General features: G+C 47.2%; 1 protein-coding gene across 1 annotated transcript in view; it reads left to right on the forward strand.

Moving 5' to 3' along the window:
• The window catches only part of COL13A1 (collagen type XIII alpha 1 chain), a 90,124-nt gene that overhangs the window by 35,923 nt on the left and 35,842 nt on the right, over positions 1-18,359 (forward strand). The window contains exons 8-18 of the mRNA XM_030486359.1: positions 3,447-3,482; positions 4,989-5,015; positions 6,123-6,149; positions 7,215-7,241; positions 7,351-7,377; positions 7,673-7,699; positions 11,779-11,844; positions 15,877-15,993; positions 16,486-16,527; positions 17,351-17,377; positions 18,114-18,149. Coding sequence (XP_030342219.1) covers positions 3,447-3,482; positions 4,989-5,015; positions 6,123-6,149; positions 7,215-7,241; positions 7,351-7,377; positions 7,673-7,699; positions 11,779-11,844; positions 15,877-15,993; positions 16,486-16,527; positions 17,351-17,377; positions 18,114-18,149 — 459 coding nt within the window. The remainder of the gene's footprint in view (positions 1-3,446; positions 3,483-4,988; positions 5,016-6,122; positions 6,150-7,214; positions 7,242-7,350; positions 7,378-7,672; positions 7,700-11,778; positions 11,845-15,876; positions 15,994-16,485; positions 16,528-17,350; positions 17,378-18,113; positions 18,150-18,359) is intronic.

The following is an 18,359-nucleotide window of genomic DNA, read 5'->3' on the forward strand; positions in this document are numbered from 1 at the left end:
CCTTTGCCTGGCTGATCTCAGCCTTTGGTTTCATTAGTAGAGGACAAAGCCCCTGGTTTTTCAGAAGAGAAGGATCAGAGCTAAGCTAGTGACTGGGGAATTCACAAAGATGGGTAGTTCAGGGTTCTTCAGAAATCCTTGTCAAGTACCCAAATCTTGGAGACTCTTCAACAGCAGTTACTGCTGTCTGGAAAGTCCCTTAGCTGGCTGGGGAGCTGAGGAAAATGTAAGCAGGATTTTGCACCCTCTTCCAGCAAAAGTGTCCCTGCAAGGTGCAATGAATCAACCAGACAAAGCAAGGACAGGGTTATAAAAGAAGACCAACATGAAGGGTTGGAGCATTTATGTGCATGAAGCCTCTGCTTTTGAGTGGGTGCAGCCAGTCCTCTCCACTCCATCCCTGCACAGCCTCTCCTGGAGATTTCCATGAAAAAAGACCTAGAGACTCAATTCTCTCCCTCCCAGTGGGCGCTTCCGATTCTGATTAACCTGTGAAGAGCACCATGCTTGACCCGCAGAGAGGATGGGCTGCCAGCAACTTTTGTTTCACAGCAAAGGTCAAGTGAGAGAGCCCTGGGCAGTGCAAACACTTGGCTACATCTGGCTTTCCAATTAACTCTCCAAAAGCTCCATGATAAATGTTTCTAATAACAAGCAGCTTTGCCGGTTCCCAAGCCCACCTGCCTGGCACTCTGGAGTTTGAGAAGTGACAGAACCAAAGCCCAGGACACCAACAGGTATCTGTAAGTGTTTTACACCCAGCAGACAGTCTCTGACCACGTGGCCAATTGAGGAGGAAGAGCTGACAGGTCTCGCAATGCCAAACTCTGAGCAAGACCACCCTGCTCCACAAACAGCAGGTTTTGGAAGGTAGAAGTTGCTTTTGCTGTATCTTTCAGCCTTCTGGATAGTGTGGTTATAGTAACTGGAGAGAAAAGCCATCAGTCCTTGTCACTGTAGGTCCTACAAACAGGCAGGCATCAATATTTTCTTGAAGGACACATGCGTGTTCTGCAGGGCAATTTTTAATGTCTCTTTTGGTGCTGCTGCTTTGCCTCATTGCCTTTTCTGCTGTTTGGGAAAGTGCAGAACACATTGCATCTCCAAAGCAGTGGAAAACTTAGATGGCAAATTATATTTAAAGTGGGCTTTTGCCTACACCAGTCAAAGCCCTGAGGTGCCAGCACTGGCACAACTCTGCACTTCCACCCCGAAGTTTCCTGTGAAGATGATCCAGTTTCCCAGGGAGCTGCTGATAGGTCAAAAGGATGGCTGAGCACTGAAGACAAACAAGGAAACCCTGGCCAAGGGGCCACTCGGAAAGATGTGGGATGACAAATAGTTTCCAGATTTTTGTTTGGAGGTTAAAGTTTTCACTCGAGCTCAGAGCTGCTTAACTTCTGGCCAGAGAGGGACAGTGTGCCGATAGTGACAGAAACAGACGGTCTCCATGATTTGGCAGCTTCCGGGATTACATACTTCATACAATCAACATTTTAAAAAGAAGACAAGGGAAAACAGCCACCCAACAAAAACAGTCTTTTGGAATCACTCGCTGCTGAACTGTTGTTTTGGCCTGATACCGTGCAAATCACTCTGCCGTCCTCCAAGGAGAAAGAGGCAACAGTCTGCAGTCTACAGAGGAAGCCAAATTGTAGCATTTCCAGGTTTTCTCCCTAATTCTTTTTTTAGCACTTCTTGTCCAGGGAGGTGTCCAACAAGGAACCAAAATTAATGAATTGTAGCTTGTCTGCTTTTGGTTCTTGCCTTTTCAGAAAGCAGTGGTGGACAGATCCTTTAATTTATGGCCTATCTTCCCTCCTGGTCACAGGCCAGCAGGACCAGGTGGTTTTATATGTATCTTGCAAAGCAAAGCTGACCAAGTTCAACTTTGCAGAACTAAAAAAACAGTGCAAATGTGAATAGGTCCTGTAGCATTTTGTATAAAAACAGAACTATTGAGTGCAACGTGAGGCATTTTGTGGTAAAGGCATCCCTCAGGCTCTGCAAAGAGGTTATTTGGCCCCATCCTCTGGAGGGAAAACCTTCATTGAGTCTCTGCAGATGGAAGCTGGAGGAGGCATAATCTGAAGGTGAAGGTTTTCCCTGTCAGTGTGGCTCTGAGCTCTCTCCCAAAGGATTTTCATTGCTTCACTGGGGCAAACCTCAGCCTCGCAACCCAGCAGGCCTGTCCCCTGCTTCCTCTTCCCTTCCCTCACATGGAATCGCTCTGGTTAAGGCAGAGATGCACCCATGTGCATTTCTTTTCAGAAGTGCACCTTTTTTATACCCAGCTCTTTCCTAGGAAACCCTTGTGAGGCAATATGAGATACCGGTCATGGTATCTCATATTGCCTGAGAAAGCATTTTATTTCCCCAAATGAAGCATGAGAACACAGAAGAAACCTGGGCTTTTTGGTATTGTAGCATGGCTTTTGGGGAAGGCAAGATGCTGCAGTGGTCACTCAATGAGCCTGGTACAGGGTTTACCTCCTCCTGCTGTTTCCATCTGTATGGGTATGCTTCCAGATCTGCTGAATTCTGGTCCATATTGCTTCCTGAGTTGGCTCACACATTTCTGGGGGAGACTGAGATTAAAAAATCCTTAAATAAAGGGGTATCTTTACTGGATACTCACAAACCTAGGGTAACAGTGGTCTGGGATGTCACAGGTCTCAGAAACAGAAGAATTATGAAAAATTAACAGCAGAAATATTTTCCTTTTTCAGTGTTTTGAAATTGTGATGAAGAAGCTGCCAAACACATCTCAAGACAGTGTTTGCTGTACCTGATCCCAAACTGGTAGCCAAAACTGGCTAGCCAGAAAGAGGCAGGGGAAAGGACTTGGTGCTCATGTTACTCTCATTACACTACCTAACTCTCCTTTTTCTCTTAACTCTCAGAAGAAAAAAACAAAAAAACAAACCCCAAAACAAAACAGAAGAAGAAAAAAATAATCTCTAGAATTATTTGTGAGGAAAATAAATGCACTGGAACATGAGATTAGGGGAGGAGGAGAAGAGGAAGGCTGTGTTTAGACACCAGTGACCTGCAAGGTTTATCTTGCACAGAGCAGCACCCTGCATTAAACGCCTCCGGTTTATGGCAGCAAGAATTGCCATAAAATGAGCTCAGCCTCTGGAATATACTCCAAAAGCATAGCATATGGGCTAGGGACACCCATTTAATTAATGTAGAAACTTCAAGGAAACTGCTTGCAGTCTAAGCTGGACCTGCTCCAGCATATTCTTGGCCCTGTACAAGTTGGAGTGGGGATGAGAAATTTCCCCTCCTTCCAAAGACACTTTCCCATTGAAGGGGAATTGAGTCTTGGGTAGCTTTTCAGAGAGTTGCAGGATAAATGGGCAGAGGATAGGGAGGACTTAGAGTCCATCAAAATCCACTTCAGTTCCTCTGAACTGCTTTCTCTGCTTCATCCTTTCCAGGGACAGCCTGGAACAAGAGGTTTTCCTGGATTCCCGGTAAGTGTAACTGCTAGTTTATGAGGTACGGGTGTCCAATATCAGTAGGAAACCTCATTAGTGCTTGCTGTATCTCATAATTTTTGTCTGAAATCAAGTACCTGATCTGGTGTCACTGGAAAAAGTAATTTTTTCTTCATTTGTTTTTCTTCCTTTATTTTTTCTTTTAAATGATACTTAGGGAAAAAAAACCAAACCCCAAAAACCAAACAAACCACACAACTCCGAAAGGAAATTAATTTAGAAAACCCCAAACCCCCAAGTGTTAAAATAACACAGTTGAAGCCAGATCTGTTCAGTAAAAGAAAACCATCGTAAGAAATATCCCCAAACAAAGAAAATAACCCCTAGGTAGGTGAAATTCCAACCTTAATTGAGCCTTTAGGTGATACTGCAGTAGCAGTAAGTGCCTGTGATCCAAATGGGGGCCTGCATGATGCAGGTCAGCTGTGGACCATGTTAGGCAGAATACCCCAGTCATACCAAAGGGAAAGGACAAAAAGCATGAAGAGGAATTCTTCTCCAACACTGTTACAGATGGGCAAGGGAACAGAAAACAAGCCCAGGTGAGGACAAAGCAAATTTCATTTCAGTCCTACAGTTGCTGGCAACACTCTCTGAAGCGTTGAGGCTGCTGAGAACTCAAATGGTTGCTATTTATTCTTATGCATTTATCCCGGACAACTAGAAAGCCTAAAGCAAACACAAACACCCCCCACTTCCCTGCTTCTGCCAGGCAGCTCAGCTGCTGCGCCAGGACACACGATGTGCCAGAGCAGGTCTGCGGGGGAGACTTTCACGGCTGGAAAATGGGAGGAATTGGCAGCTTCTGAACCGTTTGATGGGGCTCTGTGGCTCTGCCCTTTGCAAAAAGGGGGGCTATGAGCTGCCCCTGGGCTGAGGAGAAGCAGATTTCTCTAGGCCTTTGTGGTCTTTGGCTTTTGAAGATGCAGAAAACAAATCAGCCCAGCTCATGAGAAAGTGCTGGCTGGGACAGGGCTCTGCAGAGCCTGTTTCTCATCAAATAGTACCTTCAACATGCTGCTGAGCTGTGTGTCACCTCTTCCCTGGGACACTTTTATTATTCTATCAGTTGCAAAAATTCATTTTCCCCCACTTCCCCAAAGGTGGGTGCCTTTTTAAATCAAAGTCTCAAGAAAACTGCTGATTTTCAACTAGTTTACAGGACATGGCAAAATGTGAAATGCTGAGGTTTTTTTGCAAATTTCCATTAATTCCTCCTCCTTCTCCTCCCTTCTTGTGTCCAGTGTTGCTGTTGAAATGGGGTGACAGTGACCAGGTCCCTGCAGAAGCAGTTGGGAAACTGGGCTGGTACTCAGTGGGCCAAGGACCTGCCTGGACTCAGTGGGAGGGCAGAGAGGGTCACCTCTCCTCTATGTCCTTACTCCAGTCCGTGCAATCTTGCAACACATAGTGCTTTCCAGGGCAGATGGACAGAAACCCCAGTGAAAGCATCTCTCATAATGTTGTCCTTTTTTCTTTCAGGGCCCTATTGGCTTGGACGGCAAACCGGTAAGCAAACAGCTTCTCTCAAGGCTTTCTGCCGTGCCTCCTGCTAGGTCCGTCTGCCCTGCCAGCCCACGTGTTACAGAGGGTGTTTTTAAGAGGATTATTTTGCAATGTCATGCACATGCATGGATTAAAAGAAAATTAGAAGGTTGGCAGGCAGAAGGATACCACAGATGCCTTGGGGGAGATGCAGAAGTCAGGAGATTACAGAAGTCAGAGTGTGGCTGCTTCCTTTCTAGGCAAATCTATAAAATAGCACTTCACAAGTGCAAGAGCCTGGCTGCAGCAGGGAAAGCCTTAGCAGGCACTCCCATCCTGAATCAGACAGACAGAGCAGGTCGCCTAGGCACCAGCCCTCTGCCTTAGACAGCCTACAGGTTCATTTGATGTCGACCCTACAGCTTCTTTCTCTTTGCTGCTGTGTTGCAAAGAGTTGCAGTAGAAGAGGAAAGGACTCTAAAGACCTCCATGCTGTCCTTTGGGCCTCCTTATAGTCAGCTTTGTAGTAGAGAGAGACCTAAGTTCTTCCCATCCTTAGAGAGCTAAGCACAAATGTAGCCACTTCCCTATGAATCAAACTCACATGAAACCCATAGCTCCAGGCAGCCACTTAGCCAAGTGGCCCACCACACTTCTTCTAGCCATGCTGTAATGGAGAAAGAGCTGGCAGCACATATCTCTGGCACCCTCATTTCCTATAGCAGGATGCCATTTTTGCCATGAGGAACGTCACTCTCAAAGAGACCCAGCAGCTTCTCTCCGTACTGCCCTGACAATGCACACTTGAGCCCCAGCAAGGTGCAGCGCCCTGCACTCAGCTGAAGCAGCTCTGCCAGCCCAAGGAGGGGCTTAACAGTGTCCCAGCCGTGCCCCAAGGAGCCTTTGCACCCCATATTTGTCCTCTAGAGCTTTGTCCTCAGCCTTGTGGGTAGCAGGGAGTGGTGTGCTGTTAGGTGTGTAAGCAAAGCACCACATGCGCAGTGTTGTGTCTCCCTTGACAAGGTATAGCAACTGCAGGCACCTCCTGAGGCAAGGGGTTAAGTGGGTTAAGTCAACATCTTCTAGAGACTGCAGTGGTTGAAGCTGATGCACGTTTTCTTTCTTTTGCAGGGTCACCCTGGACAGAAGGGGGAGATGGTAAAAAAAAATATTTGTTTGTCTCCGAGTGATGGGTTGGTTTGAAATGACATTGCTTTCAGCTGGAAACAAGCTCATAGCAGGGTAGGCAATCTTAGTTCAGCTAATGCACTAGCTGTGTCCCTAATTGTGTAACTTCATAATAGCAGTGCTGGGATGCACGTCTGTAATTTTTACATTATGGCTATCAGATTCATCATGTCACAACAGCTACTCTCTAGTTACGCATGGGATATGTTTTCCTTGCAGTTAGCAATTACGTTCTTTAAATATACTGTGGGAGCTGACATGTTTAGTGGCTGGCCTCATAGCAGAAGTAAAAGTTGATGGAAAGATTTCTGAGAACTCATCTGGCAATTTTCAACTTATCTAACAACAGAAAAACCCCATATTTTTTGTATTAAATATCTTTTACCCCTCTTGAAGCTGTGTTTCATATTTGCATCATACTAAAATGCTTTTGGTTGAAAATGGTAAACTTAGGCTGCACTTGATGGAAACCTGTTCCTCTTGACATCTCTGCTGATGAAATCCCCAAACATGAGTATGCCAAGCTAGTAGCTCTGTAGTTACCTTTGCTCACTGAAATGCTGAACTTTTTCTTCTGCTAATTCTGTTTTTTGAGCTTGAGTGTCAGTATAACCCTCTGGCAAACACATGTTGTAGATCCCCCTCCCCGGTGGAGGGGTGACCTGACATCCCCCTGTTGTGCAATCGTAGCTCAGGCAGTTGCAGCTCAGACTGCAGTCCTGGCTGCTTCTGGTTCAATCCCAGTGCATCGACCAAGGAGATGTGCTGTCAGCTGAGGTCCTGGGAACAATAAGGGTGTGTTTTCCTGATTATTTTTCCCCTCTCCTTTTAATAATTCTCCCCCATGGTGTAGCCAGAACATGTGTGCATTTTCACTCCTCCAGAGTAACAAAGAGAAACTAGATCTCTTGGGAATTTTCTCCGCAATTGTTTTTAGAAGCTGAATTTCCAGCTACTCCATACGCTGAGAGTTTTTGTCTTCTTGTCACTGTAAATGGGAATCCATCTTACATTCACAACTGTGTTTCTTTAAAGGGTGCTGCAGGTCCCAGGGGACAACCTGTAAGTATCCCATCTCTTGCAATCAATCACATCTCCTCCTAATTCCTTTCACCTTGCATGAACTGAACTTCTTCATTTATTGAGGACTTTTTATCACTTTTTTTTATAGGGACTCCCAGGACAAAAAGGAGAAAAGGTAACTTTAATGGGAGACATGTTGAAAATTAAATGTAAAAAGTGAGAAAGGAAAGGACTCCACTGGAGTTGGTGCTGCTCGGTCTGAGTGGCTGAGAAATGCAGCAAGAACAGAGGGTTCTGGGGCTAAGGGGACAGGAGGCAGAATGCTTGCCGGGTTGCAAATTGGCATAAGCTGCACTGAATTCAGTATAGTCACAATGATTTACACCATCTGGATCTGATCCCATGTGTCTATTTTGGTGCTCTCTGTTCATGGTTTAAACTCTTTCCTTTTAATCCCATTCTTTTCACAGGGTCAGTGTGCAGAGTACCCTCACAGGGTAAGTCATTAGCGTTATTATTGTCTGTCCCGTGCCTTCCTGCATGTTAATCCTCTAGTTTGAATGGCTTTTTTGGTTGGGAATTAGATCGTTTCATTAACAAGATTGCGTCATCTGGGCCCTGAGGGCAGTGCTCAGCTGATTGATGTGTTTCACAGAAAAGCAAGCAGATAAGGTTTTCCAGGAGGGATGTTGGTTCTCCAGTCTGTTCTGCCCACTGGGCTCACCCCCAGCTAAATGCTGTCCTGCTGCTTCCTGGAGACCCTCCCATTGCTCTGTGCGGGAGCAGGGAAGGTTTGCGTCCTCACCCCAAAATCCAGCAAAACCTGGGATTTCAGGAAGAGTGAGCACACTCACACCTTGTGCTGCTGCACCATCTCCGTCCTGCTTCCTCAGCCTCCACTGCCAGGTGTGTGGCCAGGAGCAGTATGCGGTTTGCAGACTTTGGGGAAAATCTGTCATCATTACTTCCTTCTTTTTCTCTCTCGTGTTGGCCTCAGCCCTCCACAGAGACAAGGGGAAGGGTCGTTGCTTCCTTTCCAAAAGTAACCCTGACCATCCCTGACGACAGTGCTCTGGCTGGTTCCTGATGAGCTTGGTGCCCATGCCTAGTCCCCCAGCCTGATGGGCTTTCTGCTTGCAAAGAGACAGAGAGGAAGGGTTGATCTTAGCAACAGTTTAACAAAAAAGCTGGGATGTTACCCACTTCCCTCTTTGTCCTGGACTGGCTGGCATGTACCACAGCCAAGAGAGGAGAAAGTAACATCATGAGGTTTGCGGGGATTACAGTGGTAAAATTTAACCAGCTCTAAAACAACCAGGGTGCTGAAAATCCACTGGAAATGCATGGAGCAACATCATATGAAGCAGCTGGAATTTGTAATCTGGGCGTACAGGGAGATAGGCTTAAGGGCTTTCTGTTTATTTTTGATGGGCCTCTGAACAATTAGGTGGGCTCTACTCCCTGGCCCTGAGGCAGCAGAGCCCTGGATGCTCCAAGCAGCAAAGGCAGGGGAGAGAGCTCAGCTGGCACAAGGCAGAAGGGAGTCATTGGTGTGTGCCAGTCCCAGTACAATAATAGCTGGTCAGCTGTGTTTATTTAGGCTTAGCGGTCTCACTAGATTGTTATGTTAAAAAGAAGCTAACAACGATGTTCACCGGGGTGGTGTTCTGGGTTCCTGTTACAGCCCTTGGCTCAGACTGTCCTCAGTGCTCAAGGTGAAAAGCAGCATCAGAACCTGCAGCAACACTGGGAAATAGAGATGCAGCTTATGCATCACTGGGAGTAGCTAGGCTCAGGCCTGGGGGCAAAGGCACACTGGTTTGAAGTTAGGGTTGTAGGCACCCAGGGTGACATACTGCAGGGCTATGGCAGTGAGGAAAGGGTGAGTGCAAAGCCCCACATCCCAGCAAAGCCTAGCGATGTTTCCTTGGCTCTCATGGAGATACTTCTGGTCTCATGAAGTAGCAAGCTTAACATTTTAAAAAGCCCCTGAGTTGTTGCAAGGCAGAAACATGCTCACGGGAAGGGTGACTGTCCTCAGATCAGCTCAAGGGTGGGCAATTCTGAAGGGTCTGGTCACAGACTGCAATTTCATGGAGCTAGAGGCACAAATGAGTCAACAGAGGTGCAGTTTTCTCTCTTCCTCTCAGAACGAAAATTAGGATGAGCCTTGTTGTAAAATGCTACACATTTGACTGAATTTCCAATTTGCTCTTGCTTTACTGGTTGACAAAGTCCTTTGTCAGATATTCTGAGTGAGGAAATGAAATCTGGCATCCTGAAACCCAGGATGTTGTTTCAGTTTTGTTTTGTCTTGTTTTCTTAGGAAGGAAATATAAGGTTAGGACGTATGCCTTGACTCTTGTTGTGATTTCCTGTTTTTATTGTGTGAGTCTGTAATGGCCTGCACTGCTGTGAGGGGTGGGCCTGGTAGTGGGGCTACCCATTCAGTGTGGCTGCTTGAGCTGCTGCAAAGTGCTGCCTGACAAAGGGCGCTCACCTCAGGGAAATGGGGGACCAGATGTGCTCCGTCTGCTCTCAGAAGTGCTGTGTGTCCAACTGACCCCATTTGTGTCGTGTGTCTTCGCTGTCCCCTAGGAATACCTAAGTACCACCCTTGCAGCCCTGCGCTCTAACCAGATCCTTACACTGAAGGTTTGTGGGTAACGATCTGATGGGACCCAGTTCTGATGCCAAAGGCTCGAGGATGTGGATCCAATATTACATGCTGCCTTCTGAGAAAAGCTTGCCATTGGGACATAGAAAGGGGCAGGGCAGGAGCTGTGTGGAGGAGGCTTAAGGGTTTCTTCTCATAAACTTCTTCCCACTGCACCTAAATGCCGATTCGCTTGGGAGTCTTTGTTCTCACTTCGTCTGTTTGCTAGGGGGACTTGGATTTTGTGACCACTTTCCTCCTTATCCTTTCACAGCATCTTCCCTGGCATCCCTGGTAAGGCGGTGCATATGTCATTTCAGCACATTGAGGAGCCAGGCGTAAGTATAGCCCAACGCTTCGGCTGGAGTTTGGGTTGTTACGCAGAGACATGCTAAGTACACTTGAGCACAGAGTATAGTTGTGTGTTGGGGATTTAGACAGCAGTCATCTCCCTTGAGAAGATCAAGCAGAAGTCTCATATGCTCTCCTTGGGCTAGTGAGGGCCTCCTGCCAACTGTCTCCTTTAGAAAGATAGGAAAGGAATTTCCTTCAAGATAAAATCAGTGTAGCTGAATTTCCAGCAGCACTGCTTTTGTTATGATAGCTTGTGGCTGTCTGATTCATTGCATTTGAACACAACTGCCTGATCACAGGGCAGCAATGCTGCAATATTGGGTTGCTACTTCACTTTGCAATAGGACTGGGTCCTTGCTTTCACTGCAAACATGAAGAACAGTGTTTAAAGACATTAAAGTGCGCTGCTTGGGTGCATATGGTTACTGTGGTGGGACACCTGTGGGCACACCTCTCAGATCTGAGTGCACATCTCACATGGGGAAACATTGCACGCAGGGGCACATTTTTGTGTCTGAGCATAGAAAGCATCTTTCTCTTCTCCCTGTGTAAATCAAGAGCAGCTTCAATGAAAAACTGGTAGGAACAGGAAAGTGGATCAGGCCAGAGGAGCATTCCTGGGCCTGGAGCCGGCATGGTGGGTGCCAGGGTGACAGCAGCATTCATGTAAGTGGAAACTAGATACAGCAGAAGGATGAACAGATGCTCCTGAGCTTTAGTGCATTTGATTTCTGTGTGTCCAGGTCAGCTTTGTGCCCTAAGGCAGCATTCCTATCTATTAGCAGTCAGAGGATGGTATTACTGTTACACAAGGAAAAGCAAAGCATAGGCTCCAAAGGCAATACCCTGCTTAGGACTCAGGCACCAAGGCCTAGTCTTTTCCATTGGCCATGATGGTTGCAGCTGCCCAGCTAAATGAACCACACTAAGACCTGTTTGCTGGCCCTGGTGCCTGCTGTTGACCCCAGCTATCCTTTCTCCACTACCTTCCACCCCTGGAGGAAGGGTGATGCCTGGAGATACAATGTGTTTCTTGTAAGGGAAGATGGATAGAACTACGAAAACTTGAAGAAAATTCCACACTTGGAAAACTTGAAGAAAATTGTCATTTTGATAGTTGCCTCAAATCTGATGTTGAGAAATTAAAAGGAACAGTCCTGTCACCAGTGAGCTAAGCAGAGCCGTGGGGGGGTGTCATGTAGTAAATACTGCCTGAGGAGATCAGTAGAACTGTGTCAACCCCCCCCCCCCAGGCAAGTTTAATTTCCAGAGAAAGCAGTAAAAGCTCTCTGGGGTGGGAGCATCAGGTTGGCAAGCGCAGCATCACCTGCCAGTGCTGGCACGTGACAGGTCCCCCTGTGAGCAATGCGTGGCACGGAGGAGCTCAGAGGTCTGCCGGCAGGTACCTGTGCTGTGCACCCTCTGTGCGCGGCTTGCGTGGCGGGGTATTTTCACAGCAATCTCTCTGTTCCCCTCTTCTCTGTTCTCTCCCCTGGCTGCTCTCTGACTCTCGGTGCCCTAATGGCCTCCTTTGCCTTGCGACGGTTCTGGTTTGATCTTCTTCAGCTGTTGCCTCTCCTCAATTCAGTGCGGCTGGCTCCACCTCCGGTCATAAAGAGACGCACTTTCCAGGTAGACTTCTCCTCGTTGCCTGTTTCCAAGCTTACCCCAACACTTGCAATTAATCAGCTTGCTACCTGTCTTTCTTATCCTACATGGGCTTTCCAGGAGATCCAGGCAGAGCTGAGGGACTTTCTTTGAAGCAGAGGAAATCTTTGATGTGATAATGTGGCTAAAAAGAAATGCAGTGAAGCTAGTTTTCTGAACTAAAAGAAATGGGCCATGAAACTGTTCTCAGGACTGTCGACAAGCAGCCTCCTACATTATGGAGTTAGTTCATGCATATTCAATCTTTAGAAGGGGTTAGAAACCTCTTGCTGAAATGCGGCTAATGTCTGTGAAATTTAACTGAGATGAATGAATAGGCAAATGCTTCTTCTATGGGCTAGTCTAGTCTGAGACACTTGGGAAAATGTGTTTAAATAAGCTCTTATAATGGTTTCATTAAATTGCATTAAATCTTTGTGTAAACACATTTATTTTGGTTTCCAGGGCCATAATTCATGTTTAGTTTAGTTTATTTTGGGAATGAATTCATAAGATGAATTACAGACATATGAAGAGTGAATAAGAGTGTCCATAGTCAGAGTTCATGTGGCTTTTAATGAGCCCACTTTAAGCTCCCTCGTTCATCAATTGGGATTAACTTTCCTGTGTGGACAAACCACTGTAATTACCTCACTGAAGTGTGCTGGGCACTCTCTATTAAGTGGCTTGGTTTTGTCACCCTGCTGCCTGTCTAGACAGTCAGATACTAGCAGGGAACTGCAGTCTGCACTACAGGCCTTTACCACGAGGTGCCTAGTCCTTGCCCAGTGCTAGCAAAATCCTGACCTTATCACTTGAGCCCCTGGTCTCAATTCAGTTTCTATCGATTCAGCGTTTGCACCACAAAGCCCCACGGATTGCACTGGTCGGCCTTCAAAGTGACGGTCTGGAGAGCCAGGCCAAGGACTGACCTCTTGGGAAGGCTTTGAAAGCTGATGTTCGTATCCAGGATGAAGTGGGAAACTTGAATAGCTGCCCTGTGTCCTGTTGTCAGCCAGGGCTGCAAATTCCCTCTGTCCCCAGAGGCTAACTTCACTGGAGAATTTTGCCATGATCGGTTTTGCTGTTGCTGTATTCATTCTCTAAGTGCAACAAAGTGTAATCCACTCCTACAGATCTGCCAGCACCTGGCAATTCCAGGAGCTCGACGTATGAATACTAAGAAAATATGTGAGGCTGCAAAATAAATGTTAGCACCGTGCCTGAGAGAGGAAAATCCTGCTGCTGCCTCTGAGCAGATCAGCAAGAGGGATTTGCCCAAAGGCTTAAGCTTAGCAGAGACATGGGCTGAGTGTAGACCTGTGTTAGGAGGCTGAACAAGCATTGCATTGCTGGGGCACAAGCAGGGTTGCTAACTGGTGTTTAAAAGAACTGAAAAATAGCTCCAGTCAATAGCTAAAAGTATAGAATCATAGAGTCATAGAATGGTTTGGGTTGGAAGGGACCTTAAAGATCATCTAGTTCCAGCCTTCCTGCCATGGTCACTGGTTGCTTCCACTAGACCAGGTTGTTCAAAGCTCCATCTAACCTTGCCTCAAACATTTCCAGGCATGGGGCAGCCACAGCTTCTCTGGGTAAGTTGTTCCAGTGCCTCAGCACCCCCATAGTGAATAATTTTTTCCTAATATCTAATCTACTACCTCTCTCAGTTTAAAGCCATTCCCCCTTGTCCTGTCACTACATGCCCTTGTAAAAAGTCCCTCTCCAGATTTCTTGTAGATCCCTTTAGGCACTGGAAGCTGCTCTAAGGTCTCCCCAGAGCCTTCTCCAGGCTGAACAAGCTCAGCTCTCTCAGCCTGGAGACATCTGAAGAGAATGACACCTGATCTCCAACTTAATGTATCCACTTACCATCTTGTTAGATCTGTGGTGGTCTTTTTGTGCTGAATGCATTAATAAGAGTATAATGATGTGGTAATAACATTTTTCATGTTTAGGAATCTGCATGGACCGGCACTCACTTAGACAAAGCACACTCTGTCCAAGGCAGCAAAGTGAAGGCAATACAAATGGGAGTTTGGGTGAGCTCCTTCCAGCTGCTCCCTGTGCTGGGGCAGGGCTCCTGCTCTCCACATCTCACCTGCCAGGGTGCCAGCACTCATTCACAGCAGCATGCTGTGTTATAGTGTCCTAAATCTGGAGCATGGACTGGGCTGACAGAGAGCAGCTGAGAAGAATAGAGGAAGGAGAACCAAAGGGAGACAGGCAGAGCTCCTCTGTCTTCCCACGGTGGGGGTGCTATAATGTGCATGCACCCTTTCGTGCACCCATGGTGGGAGTGATGTAAGATGCAATGGGAGTGAAGTCTCTGAAGCTGGGCTGAGAGGTCAGGGCAAGAAGAAATCTAGAAATATACTCCAGTGCCCTCCAAACCTCTTGTCTTCATTGGATCCAGATTCCCTCCCAGATTTAAAAGCAGTGAGACCATGTACAGGACAGTTGAATAGCACTGAGTATGGAGGATAGGGAAGTTCAGGAAGGATCCTATGTTCCCTTGCATGGGCCACAGGGTGAGCCAGGATCCACTTACAAAACGGGGAAAAGAGAGGGCACCTTTCTTGGTTGGTCAGCAGGCTTCCCAGCATGGGCTGCGGGTTGTCGCAGCGGCTCTCTCGAGGAGAAGGGCTGTTGCTCCACACATGACTGAACTTCCCATAAGCCTGGCCTGCGTTTTGGAAATTTTATTTTAAATAGAGCTCGTGGCAGAAGGGATGAAATTTGCAGCTTATTACTTTCATTTATCATTCTAAATAAAGCAGACATCCCTGTATCTGCATGTTTTACTAAAGGCAGCCAGGATAAAGAGCACACTTGGTAGGAACACACGCAGAGGACAGATTTCATGCATTTTCCTGCACACACAAGTGCGTGAGAGCAGACTTAGTTTTACCCAGTAGCAGTGTATAAGGCTGTATAGAGGATAAATGCAGCAGAGACCCAATTGCACACCCATTGATTTATAATTGAGAAACAACCACGTTTGACTTCCAGCTTCCTGTGGATCCACCAAGGAGAGGTTTTCAAATTTAAATTGGGTTGCTAGCAGTAGGATGTCATAGTATTTTATCTAGGGAGGGGGAATGGGAGGGGAGCCCATGAGACTAACAGCTTAGCGTGGGTGCCACAGTGCCTTAGGAGTGTGCTGGATTCATCAATTATAGATCAGCAGTCTGGTATTCAAACGTGGTGCTTCCAACCCACTGTCTCCTCAGCGCCGCTTGGTCCCAAGTCCAGGTCCTTTGGGCCAGATGACATTGCTGAGGCATGAGCCACAGCCACCGAATGGCTACTGAGGGGCCTGGGGAGGAACCGGCTGAAACGGCTTCATTTCAGAGAGCTTAAAATGGCAGGTGGCTCTGCACGCACTAGCTTGTTAAATCTTACAAAAACAGGCTCTGCCTGGTGTACATAGGCCTGTTCTGGGTGGGCTCCAGAAATGCCATGATGATCATGTTATTTTCTTTTGGTTTTGTGGCATTTCTACTTTTGGTCCTTGGCAAAACAGAGGGAGTGTTGTCCAACAAATATAGCATAGGGAAAAAAATAGGCTGAGGTAAGACACTGTGGCTCTGCCTGGAAGTGCCAGTGTAGTCATGGGGGGCTTTGCTTCACATATGACTGTCAAGTGCTTTGGAAAGCCTCCTGAGAAGCTCAAGAGGTGTTGGTCCATGACATATAAATTGTACTTGACTGACTCAATGAAAAAAAAGATCTCTTTGAACTGCTCAGTCATCTATAGATCCCTTTTAAAGACAGCTCTGACAAGCTGGACTCAGATGTCTTTGTAAACGATAGGGTGGTGGCTCCTGCTGACCAGGCAGCCTGGCCGTCCTCAGCAGGGCTCTCCCTCACTCTTGGAAACCTCTTCTAGCACTAACCTGGGACTTGCTTCTACCTCTTCTGCTTCAGCCAGGCTGGCCTGCCTTGAGCCCCTGGGGTGGTGGTGTGAAGGGTTTGTTCTGCCTGCTCATAACCCGTTGTTTTAACAAACCACAGGGTGAACAAGGACAAGCAGGAATCCAAGGTCCCCCGGGCCCCCCTGGTCCACCAGGGCCCTCTGGACCGGCTGGACCCGAAGGAATCCCAGGACAGCCTGGGCCAATTGGACCACCTGTAAGTACAATTACAAAAAAGCCTTCTGCTTCCTCTTTCCCTAGGGCACAATTTCCTCTGTCCTTTGTTGTCTCTTCTGAAGCCAAGATAGCCACAGACAGGAGATTTGTAGGGAATGTGGGTGTCTGTGGAGGAAGAAGTTCCCAGGAAGGAGCAGGAGCGGGAGGCAGAGCAGAGGTGTGCACCCAGCATTGTTGCTGTCTGGACACACACGTGTGAGTGGGTGACACCAAGGCTCATTTCCTCCTCTTCAGCCTCTGCAGAGGGCCATGGGCAGGAAGTAGCATGAGGGGTGTAAGTGTCCTGCTCACAGCAGAAACTTGGCTGATAAGAATCCCTGTGACCTCTTTGAAGCCTTGCCTCTGTCCTGTTCTCAGGCTGGGAGCAAGCAGCCAAGGAGGGCAAAACTAGAAGCACTGTTTAAAATAATACCATTGCTGAATGGCAGAGGAGACCAGAAAATCTTGCTAAGGTACCTCTCTCTTGCAACAGGGCATAGCGGGAGAACCTGGGAAGCCTGGCAGAGATGGAAAGGTGGGTACCAGAAACTGTTCCTGGGAGCTGCAGGGTGAAACATGCCGGCCCTACAGTTGCTGCAGCATGAAAGGAGTTTCCATCTGACAGTTTTCAAGGCCTGCTAGCAGGACAAGCAAGTCTTGTCCCCTGACGCAAAAGCACCTCTCCACACACAATAAAGGGTTCAGGTATCCTGTAAGCATCTTCAACTCTCTTTGAGCTCTGAGGATGTGACTACTAACCATTTGAATTACTATAAGCAGACAACATCAAGGGTGCTATAGGGTGGTTTTCTCCTATCTGCTCATATCAGGAAGGCAGCTCCTGCATGTATGTTGTGTTTATTTATATTTACATACATACATATCTGGTATGCTTTGTGGTTCATATCAGGTAAATTGTTCAGTTATTTCTGATTTAAAAACACAAGTGGTTTGTTAATATATTCTCTCTATTCAGCTTGTCAGAGAAAGATGCAAACACCAGATTTACTCCAGAGCTGCACAGTGGGCTAGGAACAAGTTTCCCAAGCAAATGCAGAGAAACAGAAAAGATTCTGGAGCACAGTGAATAAGGCAAAGCAGCTTTTTGGTCTTCAGATTCAGCAAGACCAGGCCTGGGGGGATGGAGCACTATGGGCATGAACTTACTTGTGTATATGGGTTAAGACAGTATTCATTTACATGAAGAACAGATGGGGGATGTTTGTGCTCACCAGTGCAAATCATCTCTGTAAAGAGGCATTTCAAACCAAAGCAGTCAGCATCTCCCACCACCCTGCAGTCCATATAATGTTGCCTGTATTTGCCAACTACTGTGTTTGTTTTGATTTTATCTGCAGGGCTTACCTGGGCCTCCTGGACCAAAGGTGAGACATCTCGCCTCACTTAGAGGTAGAAAAATAATAAACAGAGGTGGACACTCCTGGCAAGGAGATATGTGTACATTTTGTTGGATGGAGGAGGGGGAAGGAGGTTACATCAAATAGCTGAGAAAGATTTCTAACCCAGCTCAGTATTGCCTTTGGGGCTCGGCCCATTGCTGACTCATGGGTTTTGTCCAGGCGACACGTCTGAGTTGCATCTTGACTGAGCAAGGCACGCCTCATCAGCCCCTCTTGCAAAATTGTTTGCCACACACAGCTTTATTGGCTTCTGCCATTCTCAAAGCATTTACCAGCGCTTCAGGAACTGATTTTGCAATGCTATTGTTAACTCTACCACAGTTTCCCATTTATTCACTTGCCAAAGTGCAAGGGAGGGGGTGGTTGTTGTTGTTGTTCTTCAGCTGCAGCCACCCACCCCCATTTGTTTTTATCTGAGGTATGTAGCCAGGGTGAGGAGATGGGGAACGCATTGCTGAGGCACAGAGCTGGCACTGGTTATTCAGCTGCCAGTGCTTATTGCACCTTTCCTGCTAGGGCTCAGTCCAGTGCAGGTAACAGTGATGCACAGGTCTGAAGGGTCAGGAACGTAGTGGAGTCACTCTGAGCAAAAGGTGAATTTTCCTCATGGAATGCCCTTCCATCCCAGCATCACCCAGGGCAAAGGGCAGGGATTTGTCCGTCTCAGGCCAAGCCTCACTTTCTTTTTTGCCTTTTGCAGGGGGACCCTGGGATTCAGGGATACCCTGGCAGAAAGGTAAGAGGGGAGCTCCAATATTGTTAAATGAATTAAGCTGCACTGATGCCTTGTAGGGTCACAGATGCAAATCTGTGGACTCCTCTGCAGCCCTCTTCTGAGCTCTCCTTCTGCTGGACATAGGGATGTAACTGGCACAGAGATTCCCTGCTGTCGCCCACATTAGGCGAGGCTGGACCCAGAGATACCTTTAGCTTTCCAGTAGCTATG

This window comes from Strigops habroptila, chromosome 5 (genome assembly GCF_004027225.2).
Source record: "Strigops habroptila isolate Jane chromosome 5, bStrHab1.2.pri, whole genome shotgun sequence".
In the NCBI taxonomy this organism is placed as follows: domain Eukaryota; kingdom Metazoa; phylum Chordata; class Aves; order Psittaciformes; family Psittacidae; genus Strigops; species Strigops habroptila.